We start from the raw sequence: 18,190 nt of genomic DNA on the forward strand, positions 1-18,190 counted from the left end.
ACAGGGATTTTTCAGGAGTCGATTATTTCAATTTGTAGCAATATCTCAAATAGCTTGAAAAACAGTGGAGACTTTTTGTAGTGAAGTTTGGTAATTTTGCTCTGATGAAACTTTCATCTTTCAGCAACCCTATGATCAGAAGTAAGATTTCAGACGAGACAGTCCATATTTTACCCCATGTGATACAATAACATTCCAAGTGATGAAATAAAATGCATGTGATACTTTAATGTTTTATCTGCACTCAAACAGAACCCTAGAGGGTAGTTTTAAAATTATGGACTGTGTGTCTAACTATTCGATGAACATTAAAGCGCTGCTCGTATGAAATAATTTAGTAGGGGTTTGTTACGATACAATGATTTACTATACTGCCGGTTTAAAGGTTTCTGAAAGTTGAAAATTTCATATATTGAGTTGCATACTTGACTTAGAATTTAAAATTTATATATAATGTTAACTTATTACAAATGAATAATAAACTGTAAATCATAAAGTATTTTTTATATATAACATAATAGGTATAAATATATATAATAGGTTATTAAATAATTATAAATTAATGATAAATTAATTATAAAGATTTTTTTAAAGTCTTTTTTAGGCAGGAAGGGTTTTATAGGTCTTAATTTTGTATCATTTTTAAACTCATTTTAAAAACTAAACCAAACAATAATAATAAATTTTTGTTGTAGCAAATCTCGCACTCCTACTCTCCGAAATTTTGTTTTATTAGCTCCATATAAAAGTTGGTGAATTTATTTAGAGTTATTTTTTAGCTCCTTCCACATTCATTTAAAAGTCACTTCTTTTCCATATTTCTATGAAAATCAATTCTTATTATATAACTAAAGACCGTTTTCGTCTGAGCGACAAAATTTTGAGCAAAAAAAAAAACCGGATAAAAGTTCAATTAGACAGGCTTTTGCATTTGAGAAGAAACACGCAAACAAACATTTATCTTATTTGACCATAATCCTATTTTGCTGAAAATTTTGTTGAGTTTTCGGATTTTAGAAGACAATTAATATGAACAAAAACATGGGTTTATTGGAAATTTATTGAACGCATCATGATAACATTTTCCATATAGTGGCTTTCAAATTATGATTTGAAAACTGTCGAAAAATTATTTAAATATCATCTATCTTTATTTTTATATTGCATTTAAAACTCTTGTATTTGAAATACGTTTCAGGTTTCTATGAGTAATCTCTGTAAAATGCTGTTGTCTATAGTGTTTGCTATGCAGTTTGAATGCAGTTTCTAATACTTGCACAATAACTATTCGTAACCTTCATAGAGTAGTCTTTTATTGAGGCCCCATAATCAATTAGAATTTGTGCTGCTCGGAAGTTTCCTGAGCAAACAGCATAGTGTAAAGCTGGCCATCCTGAGTCATCAAGCTCGTTAATGTCAACCCCTATATTGTTGAGAGTGTTTAAAAGTTCAATGTTTCCCTCTGAAGCAGCAACGTGAAGCAGCGGAAGAGAGTCTTGATTTTTTTTAACTTTAATGCTTGACCAAGTTTCAAATGCAGGAGTTGCAAAACTAGAAAGTAGAAAATATTATCAAAAACAAATGGATTAAACAACTAAAGGGATTATATGAGTTTAGAAATATAAATAGGATTTGAAAATGTTTAAAAGTAGTTACCCATATAAACTATCATTCTGTTTCTTTTTTGCATATGTCGAATCAAATATTGTGCTCTGATTGAATTCAAGAGATAGATGATGGCGAGTCGGTTTTATGTTTGCATGCTTTCTTGACGGGACATTTTCTGTGCAATCGATTGTTACTGTAGGTAGATTTTTATTCATAGCGTTAGCTACGCATGTAGATCCATTGGATGGTTTCCTTTCTTTTTTATTTTTCTTTAAACTATCCCTTCTAGATTTTTTGTCATTATTATTTTCATCGTGTGAAAATCTTCGTTCTTCTTGCAAGCTGTTTCGTCGAATCGCAGCCTTAAACGATTCTGTTAAACTTGTTTTACGCTCTATTTTTTCGTCAACTGGCGTTTTAAAATCAAGCGTACATCTTTTTAAGATATTATTTGTTTTACTAAATTGAGAGTCATCAGTGCTTTTTCTTTTAATGAAATGAGAGTTGTCAATACTTTTTCGTTTAATAAAGTGGGTGTCATCTGCGCTCTTTCGTTTAAATAAAAGAAAATCGTTGAAACTTTTTTTTTTTGCTTTAGATGTGTAGTTCATAGATATAGGCTCATCATCAACATTTCTCTCTGACCCAGAAATATAAGTCATGTCCGGTAAGCTTAACTTCCTTGTTTTAGGCTGATGGTTTGTCTCATTATTTGATTCTTTATTTTTAAAAAAGTTTTTTAGCAGGTAAGGATTGTTTTTTGAGTTAGGAACGTTTGTTTCGGCGATCTCGTCTGTATTATATTTGTTTGCCGAGTTTTTATGGATTGTTGTGATGGGTCTTTTTAAACTGAAATTTTCAGATGCGTATTCGTCGAACAACAGTGATTGAAACTTCTCTTGTAAGTCTTTGAACTGGTTTTCTTCATCATTACAAGAGTCGTTAAACTTGTAACGGACATTTTCAGTTTGTTCATTGACAGAATTGTTTCTTCGGCGGTTGTTGGATTCCCCTGCATTGGCTGTTTGAAACTTCTTTGTTAGGAATTTTTCTGCACTTAAAACAGCCGGTGCTGAACACCTTCGAATTACTGTCAATTTACCTAATTGAGCTCTGGAATGCTGATTTTCGCTATCAGTAACAGAAGAAGATCGAAATGAGCTACTATCACCTTCTGAGCATAAGTCTTGATCAAAGATTTCTTTATTTTTTAATAAAATAGAAGACGCCGCAGACGATGTTTCTCGATATGTAAAATCATCAAAATTTTCTGCAACACCGTTTTTGTTTTGCAGATATATAGGTAGGTAGTTAAGCTCACCTAAATAAACAACAGAAATTTTTGTTCGTTTAATTTAGTCTGTTACTCTACTAATGATCGAAGATAGTTACTTAAAACAGATTATAATCCCAAAGATTCTCCTGTTCAAAAACATTGAAAAAAACTTTTTTTTTTTTAATCAAGACAACTCAGGTCCACGAAGCTAAAATTACTTTAGTGAAATAACTTTATAGCAACTAGTTAAAACTAGCTTCATTCTTTTTTTTTTTTTTTTTTTTTTTTTTTTCAACTCTTTTTAATTTCGAGAAATTAACTATTGTTCTTCCAAACAAAGAAACTCAAAGAAACAAAGACAATAAGAAAAATGTTAATTATGTAACGCTGTAACAAAGCTAAAACTTAATATCCTGTTAGATGCTTTATATAACGATATTACATGTTAAATAAATCGATATTACATGCTTGATGTATCAATATAGGGATTTTTAAAAATGTAAAATTTCTTATGAGCAAATGTTTTGATCACAGAAGTAAATGAGAAATAAATAAAAATCTGATTTTAACGCCAGTTCGATTGTACTTAAATTTATGAGGTCATTTGTTAACGTTTGAACAGATTTTGCAGATTTTACAAACAGATTTTACAAACAGATTTTATTTTTAACAAAATCTGAAATGCAGAAAACTATAATCATTAAAAAACTGGGCAAACAAATGTATAAAGTTTTAAATGTTTTAAACTTAAATACCACAAAATTGTAAAAAAAATTTAAACAAAGAAAACTGAAGTTAAAAATGAAGTTGTTACATAACCAGCTCCTAAAAATGGACACACGTATTAAAATCGAATTTAACTGCAGCATTCGCTTATTTTAGCGTCGAGCTTTATTTAAGCACGGTTTACCTGTAAGAAAATTTTTGCAAATGAAGAAGTTCCGTACCGTAATCTTTACTCAAACCATTACAGTCACGTACCGCGTACATCGTTATTCACAAGAATTGTTTGCGGACTTTTTAAATGAAGGTTTATTAAATTGAACTTTCACCAGTATCACCAACCACCTATCAACACGACCAGTAACTAAGCAGCACCATAACAAGTATTCTCTCAACAATACAAAGTGTGCTACCAATAAATATCATATATAAATAATTTTAAACAGTACGCCGTTTTTAAATGCACAAAATTCGTACAAATCATTAAAATAATTTCCGTCATTAAAGCAACCGACATACAGTTTCCGTTAACAAAGAAAATGCAAACAATTTCTTGTTGAACTGATATTTTAAAAAAAGGCAATTGTATATCCGTTTTTTAAAAAACGGAATCGCAGATTGGTTTTATGAATTTGGTGAATTGAACCAGATATATACGAAATGCCAATCATTATTTAGAGCTAACAATTTTTAGAAATAAATGTTTATCCATCAAAAATGACATTTAAAATTATAAACTGTGTTTTGATCGTTAAGTCCTCTGCGAGCCTAATTACAATAAATTTTGAAAAAAACGTTGCACTGCATGTAATTATGACTAAAAGTAATAAGAATTAACAAAAAATTTCTCTTGATCTTAATTCTTGTTATTATCAGTCATAACTAATAGTAATAACTAATAGTAATAACTAATATTAATCATGAGAAGTTTTTAATATTAGTTATTAAATAACTAATAATAATCATGAGAAATTTTTAATATTAATTATTAAATAAGTAATATTAATCATGAGAAATTTTTTGTTAAACTATTTTATTCGCAAAAGATTTTTTTATGTGTAAAACAAGAAATTTGCTAATGAATTTCTTTTTTATTTAACATTTTAAGAAGAAAAAAAAAAAAAAAAAAAAAAAAGATTTAAGCGGTTCTTCTCGAAGTTTTCTATAAAAAATTAAAAGGTAAAAAAAGGAACTGAGTAAAGGTGAAGAAGTCATGCAAGTTGAGCTAAATTTAGTAAAATTTTCAACTATTTTTCAAATATGTAAAAAATGTTTAAAGATAATTCACATCCTATTAATTATTCTTTTTGTTAAGTAAAATATAACATAAACATACCTTGCGGCAAGGTTCGCTCATTTTGCTCATCGCTTTCATTTATTTTCTTCATAATTGATTCTGAGTAAGAGTAGGAATGTGGTCGAATTTTGAGTTGAAATGGCTTCTTTAAAAACGTATTTGTTGAGAAAGAGGCAACACGTCGACAGTCTGTTTTGTTACATCGTGCCCGACGTTCTTTACATCTTGCAGAAACGGCATTCATGTTTTCTATGAGAAACTCACTTAGCATGCTGTCCTCGTGAAAAAATTCATGCTTTGGATGAGATTTGTTGACTTGTGATTCTTGAAACAACCGGGAACTTTCACTTCCAGATGAAGAATTCATTTTCTTCGGAGGAGCCTCTTTACATATATCAAAATCATTTTTATCCCATTCAAAAACGTCGTCTGAAAGTTCAGAGTTCAGTATCTCGGACGATTCGAAGAGTTTGTTTTTATTAAAGTTGTTTAGGAAGCATTTTGAATTAAGATTCAAAAATACGTTTTCTGATTTATAATTTTTGTTTGTAACTTGAGTTTCTATATTTAGATTTTGAAACTGAAAGCAATTGTTCTCTTCTCTTTCTCTTGGCCTTAATTGCATTTTTCTAAATTTCGGTTCTGAGTTAGTAAAGGACTGAATAATACTCTTAGTTATGCCTCGATTGTTTTCTCTTTTTTTATTCTTGATGCCACCAAAATATGAACCATTGTAAAGTTCACATGGTTTAAATTGGCTTTTAGCATTCAAAACAACCTTACGTGATATATTTTTTTTATCTAAAATCTTTGAGCTCAAGTCTCCTTTCCTAAGCTCCCAAGCTAAAATTTTTGCCTGCAGCTTATTATCCGTAATATTGTTCCGAGGACTCATGCTTGTGTAAACCATTACTGTGGCTTCAAATTGCGAGAAATTATAATTTTTATGTAGTAAATTGAGGAATGTCACAGCAAAATTACACTCGGAATTTATGAAATTATTCGCTTGCTGTAAAAGAAAAATAAAGTTAACATTTTTGTATAAAAACAGAAGAAAACTTTGATTATAATTTTGTAACTTATCATCTTGATAGCAATACCTGCAATACAACGTTACTAAAATCTTCAGCTATTCCACATGTAAAGACTTTTTATTAAGATCATAAATATTTTATAAAAAAAAAAGCTCAACGAGGGGAAAAGTTTAACGAGGTATTAGGAAACAAAATAAAGTTTTTTTAGTTTGAATAAATAAAGTTTAATATATTCACACATACTAGAGTTATATATACCATATGCTTGATTTTATAAGCAAATAAAGATATCAATTTAAAGCAAACATCATCATCGGCAAAATTTAAGAGCAGATCCTGGAAATAAAAAGCTAACATTTTAACATAAGTTAACATTTAAGCATGAATTAATATTTTAGCATAAATTGATACTTTACAATAAACTAGCTTGACAGTTGAAAAAGAAAAGAAAAAATTGAAAAAGGACTCTCTGTGTTCCGGCTTATATTAAATAGAATAAAATTTCCAATTCCTCTCAAAAAATCAAAAAAAAAAAAAAAAAAAAAAGGAAAGAAAAGGAAATCAAAAATACCTTAACAAATTCTTTTTTCTATATACAGTTTACATTTTTAAACTGAAAAAAATCACTCTAATCGTATATTACCAACATCAGAAATAAAAAAAAAAGGGACTACATTATTACAACTACATTATTAATACTATGGCTGCTGAAAACAATAGCTTAAAAGAAAAAGAAAATTGGTTACTTAGTCACATCAGGAGAAAACATTACATAAGGAAAAAGTATTTTTAAAATGATAAGCAAATTCTATAAAAAATTTTTTTGATATAAAAAAATTTTGCGCCGTTTGTTGTTGTTCAAAGAGAATCAGCCAAAAATTTCTTCTTAAAAACATTTTACCGTTTTTTCATATACTTAAAACTTTTTCAGAGATTAAAAACTGATTTAAAACGCTAATAATAAACCTAAAAATGTTGATAACAAGTTAAGTTCTATAAACCAACCATAAGACATGAATTATCTTGACCCTTCAATTACGACGCAAAATGAGTTGCGTTTTTTGTAGCCATATACAACTAAACAAATTCATAAATATTTTCTTTCTGCGACAAGTAGACAGAAATACTAATATTTCCTTCAACGATTGATAGCAAAGCAAATAGTTCGTAAGTACTCCCCAACCACGTCATTATTGCAAATAAACCAACTTAGCAGGAACATAAGCCGATGAAACCTTTTCTATTAACTTACCTTTTTTATATGCATAGTGCAACAGCGATTTGAAATCCCGCAAAATATTTTCACTCTAAGTCGAAAGATGTGGAACAAAAGCCATATCTTATTGGTACCCAGTTAAAAAATGAAATGTTTGTTGCAACGAGTCCAAATCGTTTGATTGGATCAGGAAGCAAACATTCTACGATCTTCAAAGGAGCGATAACAAAATGTTGCGGTTGATTCGGTTTTAAGAAATTTCTAAATTTACACTTAGCATTTTGCTTTTCTCTGACTTTAAAAGCGTGTTTGCTCTCCTTAACAAATAAACATTGCAGAGCTTCATTTATGAACTTTTTAATAATCGATTTTATATATATATATATATATATATATATATATATATATATATATATATATATATATATATATATATATATATATATATATATATATATATATATATATATATATATATTTGACATGTCCAAAAAACAACTTTTTTAAAAAATGTCTGATCACAGCTGCTAAATGTGTTCTATGTAATAAATTAATACTAAATTTAAAAAATTTTTGAATAAAAAAAATTTTTAGGGGTCGCTCAAGACCCTTAAACATCAGACGAGTCCCTAATATTTTGAAAAAAAAAGTTTTTTAAAACCATATTATGTTGGGTCTCAAAAGAAGTGAAATTTTATAAAAATTTCAAAAATAATAAAAAAAGTTTATAAAAAACACAAATTAAAAAGTTTATTAAAAAAAACTTTAAAAATATGCACTTTTTTATTTTTTGTTAAAAAACGATAGTTTTTAATTCATAAAATTTGAACTGGTAATTTTTATATAAAATAGTTAATATTTTTGAAATTTTTATAAAATTTCACTTCTTTTGAGACCCAACATGATATGGTTTTAAAAAACTTTTTTTTTCAAAATATTAGGGACTTGTCTGATGTTTAAGGGTCTTGAGCAACCCCTAAAAATTTTTTTTATTCAAAAATTTTTTAAATTTAGTATTAATTTATTACAAAGAACACATTTAGCGGCTGTGCTCAGACATTTTTAAAAAAAGTTGTTTTTTGGACATGTCTAATATATATATATATATAAATATATATATATATATATATATATATATATATATAAAATCGATTATTAAAACCAGAGTTAAAAGGGTGGGTCTAATCAGAGTTAAAAGGGTAGGTGTCATCTAACACCAAGATTTAATTTTAGAATAAATCAGCGAGAAGTAGGAAAAAGTAGAAGCTACAAGATCTGTTTGTCCATGTTGGACAACTAAAACAGAAAACCTGTCCTCAACTTTTTTTTTTTTTTTTTTGTTAATTTTTATTTTTACTTTCAAAGGAATGAACTTTTAATAAAAAAATAATAACAACAATAAAAAAATAAAAAGGTTTTTATTTTTATCAAAAAAAAGGTGTAACTGGTGCTTATCACTGCGACCAAAAATTTTTACCCAATTAAATATTAGTCTATATTTTGCAAGAGATCGAATCACGTTTTTAAAAAAACACTTTGATAAGAAATTATTTCTCACCAACAAACTTCAGTTGAGGATGATTTGTTTAAATCTTAAAGCGTGTATTCGAATAAGATAAATTAACCAATGAAGCATCAAACAAAATCACAACCCGTTCACTGGACGATATAAAATTAGTTGTTACTCTGAGGCAAACAGATTGTTAAGAGGATGTTATTTTATGGAAGATAAATAAAATGCTAAACACTTTAGTTAACCTCATGATTTTAAATAAATTTTTCCAATTTTTTTTTTAATTTTTAACTTTTAAAAAAAAACAAAAAAATGTTGCAGAAAATGTTTTAAAAAGAAACTTGAAAATTTTGTTTTTTAAGTTGAAATTTTAATACCAAACAAACACGTGCAACTATTTTTTTATAATCTGTTAAAAATAAATTTGACCTTTCATATGTTTAGATGCAATTTAATAAGGTTTAAAAAAATGGCACGAGAGAAAACCAAAAAAGAAAAATCGAGCAAACACCACGTGAGTGCAGCTAAGTATAGAATTTTGAAAGAAATATCAGAGAGCGAATGTACGAGCGATACAAAAACTGAAGATTATTCTAGAAAATACAAGAAAGTCGTCTGCAGCTGCCGTAGCTGCATCAGAGGATTATACACAGCTTCTGGTCGAATGGTTGTAATATCAAGTCCTGCTTCAATGAATAACGACTCCCAACTTGAAACAATCACTACTGAAACTTCGGAAAAACAGATTTTAAACAAGCGACGTTTTAACAAACCGCCAAGATGTCTTCGACGCATTGAAGAAAACGAATCAAATGTAAAGCGTTCAAATTTTTCTCATTTACCAAAAGAAATGAACACTGAATGTCACAAAAGAAGAGAGAAGAAAAAGAAGCTTAAAAGCGTGGATCCTTGTTGCCCTTTATGTTCAAAACCCTTTGTCTGTCCAATACTGTTGCCATGTGCTCACACTTTTTGTAAGGATTGTGTGACAGTATTTGTAGAAACAAGTGACGGGAAGAAATTTGCATGCCCTGTTTGCTCCACAGATATATCATTAATGGGTTCCGACGAAGAACTCTTTTGCCCAAACTTCATAATTTTAAGAACAATTGAAAGCGATGAAGGCGACAATAGATTATGCTCTGTGTGTGATCTTGATGAAGAAGCTCGATATTTTTGCGAACGATGCTCAGATTTGTTGTGCCACGAATGCAAAGAAAGGCATCGTGTGGTAAAAAGTACAAAAGAACACCCTGTCAAGCGAATCACATCTGATACAGATATATCTAGCGCCGTTAAAAAAAGATATTTTTGTTCTGAGCATGAAAAGGAGCAGCTATTACTGCACTGTTTACAGTGCCAACAATCTGTATGCAGAGAATGTGCGTTAAAGCATCATCGCGGTGACAACCATAACTGCATTCCAATTACTGAGGCTGCAAAACGGTACAGAGAAATTTTACAAAGAAAACTTTATTCGTTAAAAAGTCGTTCACCGAGTTTACAACTCTCTTTAATGGATGTTAAGCGGGTCAAAAAACTTCTGAAAGACCAAGTGAGGATTGTCAGACAAGAAGTAGGAGAGAGCGTAAAAAGAATGATGAAAAACATCAAAGAAAGAGAGAAAATTCTGTACCAAAATGTTGTTCAAGCGTACAGAGTAAAAGCAAAATCGTTAAACGAGCATCGAGATGTTATCCTTATTGAATTAGAACAGTATGAAGCAGCGAGTCGATTGCTGCAGCAACTTGAACACCACGAAAATAACGTTGAAATGCTCCAAATGAAAACGACAATCGATAAAACTTTAACAAAGCTTGATAAACCAGTGTATTCTTTTGAGTTGGAACAAGATACTTTGTTGTTTAAATCGAACGAAAAAGAAGTATTAGCAGCTATTGATAAACATGGTGAAATATTTCATTTTTGTGATAAACATAAAAAAGATACATTAAATGATTTACTCAGTAGAAATCAGGTTAAAAATCTCCGCACAAACGAAAATAAATCCATAATTGTAAGTGATTTTGATGAAACAGTCTCTTCTTCTGTAGGGAGTAGTCAAGATGGTCGAGTTGAAAATTTCTCAAATGCTCGAAAACTGCGAGCTAGAGCCCACTGGAGAATCTTGCAGTTTCGCCTTAAAGACATAGCTGACTTAGGTAAAATGAATGCTCAAACAAATGACAGTTTCAGCATATGCCACGGAACACTTTCCAATGGAGTTCAAAGTAAATTAATAGACTTATCAAAAAAAACAGAAAATCAGTCAGCAAAATTTAAACTTCAAGAGCATAACACAAAATGCGAAGTTAAAAGCATTGAAAATGTTAAAATGTTATTAGCTCCTCATTCATTAGAAAACCAAGCTAAGCGCGAACGTGCTTTCTCTAACTGGCTTCTCGTTCAATCGAAAATTTATGATATTATTGATTATGGAAGAATGAAAGGTTTAATACCATTTAACTCCAGAAACATATTTGTAAAATCCAATCGACGACGTGAAAATAGATTTTTGCTAAAGATCCGGCACTATAGAGCTACAACAATACGTGCCCGGGCAAACTGGAAGATCTTGATTTCAAAGGTAACTTTCGAAAATAAAAAGCAGTATGAAATAACACAAAACTTGACTTTGGATGATTACAGAAAAAAATTGATAAACACAAAAAACAAAGCGGCCAGTAATAAAATTATTGCAGGTAAAGTGAGAGCATCTGCAAATTGGCTTCTTGTTAAAGCAAGGTTAAGAGACGTCCTTTTAATTGAGAAGTATGGCACACCCAAAGACTGCAGCACTTCAAAAACTGCTATTAAAAATTCAAGCCTAAAGGAAACTTATGAGGGTTTTCAATCAAATAAAATGATGTCGTCTGACAAAAAATCAGAAATTGAGACTTTAAAATCTTTATACAAAAAAGAGGAAAAAAAACTAACACAAATTAATGCATTAAAAAACTGGAAATGGTTGTGTGATAATAATTCATCAAAAAAGGAAGAAATTAGTTCTTCACTGAACAAAATAGACTTTGAAAAAGTTGATGGCGAAAGAGACGAAAAATCTTTCAATATTTCATTGAACCAATCAGCGAGTAGCTTAAATTCAGATTTAAGTAATTGGAGAAAACTAGTCGTTGGTAAAACTTTGAACGCAAAAAGTGATCTCATTTGCGACGATTTAAAGGACTCTAAAAACTCAAACGCTTGGAGCAATTGGAATTCTTCGATAAAAGGCAAACAAAAAAACGAACACGACGGAAGTTTAACACAATTAAATTCAATTAACTCAATTAAATCAAACAGCATGGCAAACGTTAACGAAGAATTGATGGTCTCTAAAAATTTGACTGCTCTTTGCAATTGGGACAACCTCATAAAAACCGATCAGCAGTATGTTGAAAGCACTCCAATCAAAACTTGCGCAAAACCGCCTAAAAGTAAGTCAAAAATACCTCGTCTGAAAAATCACACGCCTGAAAGTGTCAAAAAGCAATCCAACGGAAACCTTTTAAATCGCTCTAAAAGCAGCGATAACTTAGTGGTTATCAAAAAAAATTATAATGGACCGTCAGGCATACCTGTAAGTGCTAAACCTAAGAACTCGGCCGTAGGTACATGTAAAATCTCTTCAAGCGCGCCAAATTTAACCAACGACTCTTTTAATGACAATGTTGCCTTTGAAAACTGGATTAACTTGATAGAGAAAGCTAATGCCACATCTCTCTTGGCTGACAAAGAAGCTTTTAAAAATTGGAAACGTTTTTTGAATAGCAACAACGCAACTAGAAACTCTCTGTCTGAAAGTAAAGAAAAAGATGCCATGAAAAATTGGTCAGACTTAATGAATCAAGGTACACCAAAAAGCAATACAAACGGAAAAGGTAACGCAGTTGAAAAGAAATAAATCTGTTTGATAAGGCAAATTATGACATTTTGAATTTGAATTTTTAGGCCTAAAATTTAAAGCAAACTTTATCGAGCCTTTTTTAAAGATTTTTTCTTTTTTTTAAACTACATGTTACTTCTTTGAAAATCAGTGACATTAGAGGTTTTTGCATAAAGTAAAAAGAATAATTTTAAAAGTAATAATGAACAAGATGAATTTTAGAAGTTCTAGCTTAACATTTAAGAAGTGAAACAAGATGAAATAAAAAAAATAAAAAAAAGTTTTAAAAAATTTAAGAAGGGGTTTACATTTTTGTAGAAAGTTTTTATTTAGGTGTAAACGAAGATGTAAACGAAAATATTATGGAAGATCTAATGATTGGTGATGATCTGTCGAAAAAAAAAAACGACAGATGCGCACATTTGTCGTTTTTCATCATGTTTTCCATCATATTTTTTATCGAATTTTACATTTTTTCAAAAAACTTGAGTTCATTTTAAAAGAGGTTTTCTACAGAAAATATCTTTAATTTTAGAAAAATCAAAAGAACCCACTGTTCAAGATGAAAGCACGCAAAAAAAACCTTTTCCTACACCACATAAAAATTTTACGGCTGACGATACACAAGCTTTCTTATATTGGGAAAAGCTGATTGAGGGAAAAATAATTCGAGATAAGTTATTACCTAGCGTTGACCTTAATGAAGGTACAAAGTTAGCTGAGCAAAAAAACATGGAAACGGCGCTCAAATCACCTTCGGCTAGTACAAGCTCTATTAAATCTAGAAGTAGTAGTGTTTTTAAATCGTTTAAGCAAAAGATCTCTCGCACAAACTTAAAAAGCAAGTTTAAAGAAGAAGCAGCTGAGAATATTATCCACGATAAAGATGGCAGAATACTTAAGATGAAAGTAAAAGATTCAAATAATGTGTACCAAGAGTTGCAGGTTAAGTTTACATCCCCAGATAATAGTATACTATCAGCACACGTTACCTCAAATAGTGACGGAACGTTCACTATTTATTCTTGCCCTCGAATTGATAACGATTTCAACATGTTTGTCAGCATACATGGTGATCAATTTACTAAACAGCACCAAGTAATCAATATATATGGGTCATTTGCCACAATGAAGAAAAAAGAAAGAGACTTAGCTTGTAAAACGATTAGTCTCCTTCGCTGGCATTTAACTCCAGGTTTGCTGACAAAAAGAGGTGATAAAGTAATCGCAAGAGTTGAGCGCAAAAATTGAACCGCCATTTTTTCAACATCTGATAAACAACCGGAGTATTTCCAGTGTACAATTTTAAAAAAATTTGAATACACATTTTCTTATGCAAAAAACTCATAAAAAATGTTTTCATGAAAAATTTAAACTGCTTCAGTTTTTGCTGCGGTTTTAATTGTTAATAATTTAATTGAGCTTTCATAAAAAAATTATAAAAAAATATAAAACTTGGCTTTTAAAAGAGAAGACAGGGTTTTCGACGAAAATGTCCAGAAAAAACTGTTCAAAATGTTGCTCCTTGGAAATAAGATATAAACTTGCTGTCAATCAAAACAAAAAGAAGTAAAACAATTCTCGTACTTTGAGTAATACAAATTTGAATAAACTGAGAGCCATTCAATTGTAAACCAAACTACGTTTAAAAGGTTTTCCAGGTTAATAAAGTTTGGTTAATGAAGCAAAAAATGGAGGAAACCGAAAGAAAAAATCATTAAAAGTTGAAAAAAAAGTTTTTTCAATCTGTCACCTAAAGAAATTACTTACTTGGAGGGCTATAGTCTGAATCTGGAAGAAACTTAAGGTGTTCACATGAATGAATGGTCAATTACGCCCAGAGCCACGATGCATTAACTGCAGTTATATTAGGGCTCGATTATCCAACTATTCACTTTGTATATTTTGGAGGCAACTCTTTAAAGGAAAGAGGAAATTAGATAAGAGTTCTGACCATAACGAAGAAAAGAATGATGACAGAAAGAACCATTATTCATCTTATGAGAGTTGGGCGAAACTTATTGATGGTGTGCAATTGACTGAAGAAAAATGTAGAAACAAACTGCTGAAAAACTCACCAAAACTAAATCAAAAGGTTTATAAAAACCGAATGGAGCTTGTTGACCGAATGCAATCGACCGTAGAAGAAAATGCATTCGAAGCACTAAAAGATTCGACACGTTTTAAATCCGATCAAAAGATTTATATGTCTCTTAAACATTGGAAGAAACTCATCCGTGGTACATATGTGACGACAAAAAAAAATAGGGATGAAGAAAGGAAAAAACCTGATCCGACAGACTATTTATCTTATAAACGTTGGAGAAAACTTAGTAAGGGTACACAGTTGACGGCAATAGAACATAACGACGAAGAGATGAAAAGATCCAATCAAACTGCTCTAAAAAGCTCCAATCAAACTGTTCATTTATCTAAAAAACATTGGAGAAAACTCATTAATGGAACTCAACTGAAGGCAGAGGGTCAAGAAAATGAAACGGTAAAAAATTCTGCAAAAGTTACATGCGATACTAATGACGAGAAAAGTTCATCCTTAAATTTTTGTAAGAAAATTGATATTGTTCCTGACTTGAATGAAAATCAAGCTCCTCCAGACATTTTAAATAAAGTGTTTAAAAAAGACAATGGGACGTTTTCTAATAATGGTCTAGCTCCTGCTGAGCCTAAAACAGAAGTGCAAAAGCGATGGGATGCTGTTAAAACAAGCTTAGGTTTCCCTGAACGTAAAGTTTTTCTAAAAGAACGGCAACCGATGCCGATCGAATTAAGCAATATTTTAACTAACGAGACCTGCGATGAAAACTCATTAAACAAAATCAATGAAACTCATGCACAAAAACTTTTTGGTGAGAATTTTTAAGTTAAAAACAATGAAAAATTTTGTTTTTCTGTTGCTTTGAAACTGTTTTTTTTAATCGAAGTTTTTTGAAGAAATAATAATAACATTAATAATAACAATAATAGTGATAGTAACAATACTACAGTAATTGTAATTGTAAAATTCGTGAGAATTTTTTCTTTTTAGGAAAAACCAGAAATGAAGAACTTGAAAAGAATTACGAAACTCTTTCCAAAAATTTAGAGGGATGTAAAGATCTTCATAATTGTAAACCACCTCGACCACCTTTACCGATCTTAAAAAAGACTCGACACATTCACAATAAAAAAGCTGAGGTGAAACCACCAAGACCTTCCTATCGACCAATCCTAAAAATCGACCAATCCTAAATACAAAAAATTCAAGCCGTCAAGGTAGCTTGCACCTACCAAACAGACGACGAATTTAATGCGAAGTGAAATACGTTAACAATAAACTAAAAACCAAAATTTGTTGAGAAAAGTAGGTCTCAGGTCTCTAATATATGATCGCTTCCCAGCGCAACCCTTTTGTAATTCTTTCATATTTATTTCATATTTAGAGTACTGAACTCATTCCTACTTATTAGATTTTTTGAGAAATTTTTTAACACGTCAAAAACTTGTCAACAAATTTAATTTTGATCCTAAGGTACATCTTTATCTTCATCAGATAAACTATCGTGTTCTGAGAAAAACTATCGTGTTCTGAGAAAAACTATTCATTTTTTTCTCAGTAGAAAACCTTTGAATTTATCAACAAACTGTTTACTGTTGTTTTTTTTCTAGATTATCCTTCTAAAAAATGTGATTCTAGAAAATAGTGAAAAGTTAATTTTTCTAGATAAAAGATAATACCGTAAGATGGTGTAACCGTAAGATGGTAAGATGGGGGTAACCGAAAAATGGTGTAACTGGGCCCTTTTTTATTTTTGTTATTAAGTACTTTTTCGAAGTTTTTATTTTTGTAATAAACCTAATAACAGAGGAAAATTTAAAGAAAATGTGACGTTTTTTTAAATACTAAAATTAGGCTTCCTTTTTACACATTTTTAGAAAATATATTAGTAGATATGATTCAAAATATGAGGTTACCAATTTGTACTACGGTTTTGGGTAAACAGGCACCATGATACTTTATTAAAAAACTTAAATGAAACACTGAAAGAATCTTAAAATTTGTAAGATATTCTGGTTATTAAAATTATTTAGAAAAATAATAAAATTAATAGCAACTTAGAAATTAATTTAAAAAAAAAAAAAAAAAAACCTAATGAAAATTAAAGCAAAACTTTAGGAAACAGTAAGAAATAATAAGAAACAATATCTTTTTTATAAATGTTTAAATTCATAATTCAAATGTTAAATTCATTATTTAAATTCTAAATTATTTATGCCTTTGTTAAAACATATCATCTGGAAAATTGAAATATAAGAATAAAAGATGATGGCAGACAAGAAACCGTGGTATCGTTTTGGCATGTGTGCTTTTTTTGAAAATTGCTTAACTTTTTTTTTTGCCTTAGGAAACGTTAGCCGCACATCTTACGTCACAATGTTGACAAATGCTTCTTAAGAGGAAGTCTATTAATTTTTTATTTTTGTTTATAGAAAAACCGTTAGTTAAGAAAATGAGCGAAGCGGTGAAGCAAACAAAAAGATCTCAACTCAACTGAAAAGAAAATCAAGGTTTTATGATTAAATTACAACAGACGTCACAAAACCATTTTCAATCTACGGGAATTATTTCGTTGTGATGAAAAAGTTGTAAAAAGATTTATTCAAAGTATTAAGGAAAATTTTTATCAAGAGAAAACATTCTGGTGTTTTAATCAAAAATCAACAAAACGAGAAAATGGATCTTAAGTCGTACGAAGTGTTTTATGTAGCGCGATATTTTTAAAGGAAAACTTTAGCTAAGCTCTCTGGCGTCAAATTCAATATCTCTAGGATCAATTTTTCTTTAAGTTTTGTATTGACAAGTTTTGTGGGTTGGCTATAGCCCTCTTCCGCGTCAGTTGTTATCGCAAAGCTTCCGTTTTTTTTTTGTTTTTTATTGTTTGTTTTTTTTACAAAACATTTTTTTTGAGCTCACACTTAAAAATGTTTTTTTGTTTTGATATTTCAATTTTTAAAAATTAAACCGTAAATGTTGAATATCTTATCAATTTCAAATAATTAAAATAAATTAAAAAAAAAAAAAAATTGCTGCGTGTTCAGTCGTACTGACAGTAAACTAGCAATAGTAAACTAGCAGTAGTAAACTAGCAAACTAGCATAGTAAACCATCAAAAATTTCAAAAACGAGTTTTACGCAGCAGAAGTGCGTCTCTATGCTGCATCTAACTGTAAAACTTCGAGAACTACAAATCAATATAACTGTAAATGGCTTCAGCTTAAAAAAAAAAAAAAAAAAGAACTTAGCATTAACTTCTATTGAAACAGTTTTTATGTCCTCTTATTAAAATTTATCCATGTTTTTATAGGAAAAAATGACCATCTCTAAACCTTTAAGTACTAAATAAAGTGAAAACTATATATAGCAAAACTTTAGTAAAAGTATATATATGTGAAACTTTAAACTTTGTTTTATTCTTCGAGCATTATTATGAAAATTCAAGATATATCCTTAACTCAAGAGTATAAACATTTACTCTTTTGCTGCGCAACACATTTAAAGATTTTGTGCTCGCAATGCGCACATATTTTAGTGGTGCGAGTTTATTTTTATTTGACGAAGTTCGATACAGCGAGTTAGAT

General features: G+C 29.8%; 3 protein-coding genes and 1 long non-coding RNA gene across 6 annotated transcripts; 3 read left to right on the plus strand and 1 right to left on the minus strand.

The window, feature by feature from the left end:
- Positions 1-1,042: 1,042 nt before the first annotated feature.
- Positions 1,043-6,548, minus strand: LOC149878470 (uncharacterized). 2 transcript variants are annotated; one of them, XM_090073363.1, is made up of 4 exons: positions 6,510-6,548; positions 4,944-6,274; positions 1,657-2,929; positions 1,043-1,551 (listed from the first exon to the last, which is right to left on the minus strand). In XM_090073363.1, the coding sequence occupies exons 2-4, from the start codon at positions 5,812-5,814 to the stop codon at positions 1,245-1,247; spliced, it is 2,451 nt and encodes an 816-aa protein (XP_089929489.1). In that variant the 5' UTR covers positions 5,815-6,274; positions 6,510-6,548; the 3' UTR covers positions 1,043-1,244. The 2 variants fall into 2 exon arrangements, with proteins under 2 accessions (XP_089929489.1, XP_089929490.1); XM_090073364.1 differs by lacking the exons at positions 4,944-6,274; positions 6,510-6,548 and adding an exon at positions 3,832-4,016.
- A 2,170-nt stretch (positions 6,549-8,718) lies between these two features.
- LOC145192740 (uncharacterized) lies at positions 8,719-15,421 on the plus strand. Its single transcript, XM_090072871.1, has 2 exons — positions 8,719-12,548; positions 13,089-15,421. The coding sequence occupies exons 1-2, from the start codon at positions 9,104-9,106 to the stop codon at positions 13,802-13,804; spliced, it is 4,161 nt and encodes a 1,386-aa protein (XP_089928997.1). The 5' UTR covers positions 8,719-9,103; the 3' UTR covers positions 13,805-15,421.
- On the plus strand, positions 13,149-16,148 carry LOC149878471 (uncharacterized). Its single transcript, XM_090072872.1, has 2 exons — positions 13,149-15,420; positions 15,600-16,148. Exons 1-2 carry the CDS (start codon positions 14,373-14,375, stop codon positions 15,800-15,802), a joined length of 1,251 nt encoding a protein of 416 aa, XP_089928998.1. The 5' UTR covers positions 13,149-14,372; the 3' UTR covers positions 15,803-16,148.
- Positions 16,149-16,786: 638 nt separating this feature from the next.
- Positions 16,787-17,246, plus strand: LOC149878472 (uncharacterized). Of its 2 annotated transcripts, none has more exons than XR_016447688.1 (2): positions 16,787-16,912; positions 17,042-17,246. It is a non-coding gene; the product is annotated as an uncharacterized LOC149878472 (long non-coding RNA). The 2 variants fall into 2 exon arrangements; XR_016447689.1 differs by having other exon boundaries at positions 16,787-16,908.
- Positions 17,247-18,190: the final 944 nt, after the last annotated feature.

The sequence above is a fragment of the Hydra viridissima genome, unplaced genomic scaffold (genome assembly GCF_058129835.1).
Source record: "Hydra viridissima isolate aposymbiotic clone 2 unplaced genomic scaffold, HvirCarnegie_v1 scaffold_15, whole genome shotgun sequence".
Lineage (NCBI taxonomy): Eukaryota > Metazoa > Cnidaria > Hydrozoa > Anthoathecata > Hydridae > Hydra > Hydra viridissima.

Coding starts and splice junctions, on each gene's coding strand:
- LOC145192740 (XM_090072871.1), top strand. CDS start 9,104: ATGTTTAGATGCAATTTAATAAGGTTTAAAAAAATGGCACGAGAGAAA. Junction 12,549..13,088: donor AAGCAATACAAACGGAAAAG/GTAACGCAGTTG, acceptor CTTTAATTTTAG/AAAAATCAAAAGAACCCACT.
- LOC149878470 (XM_090073363.1), bottom strand. CDS start 5,814: ATGGTTTACACAAGCATGAGTCCTCGGAACAATATTACGGATAATAAG. Junction 2,930..4,943: donor TGAGCGAACCTTGCCGCAAG/GTATGTTTATGT, acceptor TTGTTTATTTAG/GTGAGCTTAACTACCTACCT. Junction 1,552..1,656: donor CAGAATGATAGTTTATATGG/GTAACTACTTTT, acceptor TCTACTTTCTAG/TTTTGCAACTCCTGCATTTG.
- LOC149878471 (XM_090072872.1), top strand. CDS start 14,373: ATGAATGGTCAATTACGCCCAGAGCCACGATGCATTAACTGCAGTTAT. Junction 15,421..15,599: donor TCATGCACAAAAACTTTTTG/GTGAGAATTTTT, acceptor TTTTCTTTTTAG/GAAAAACCAGAAATGAAGAA.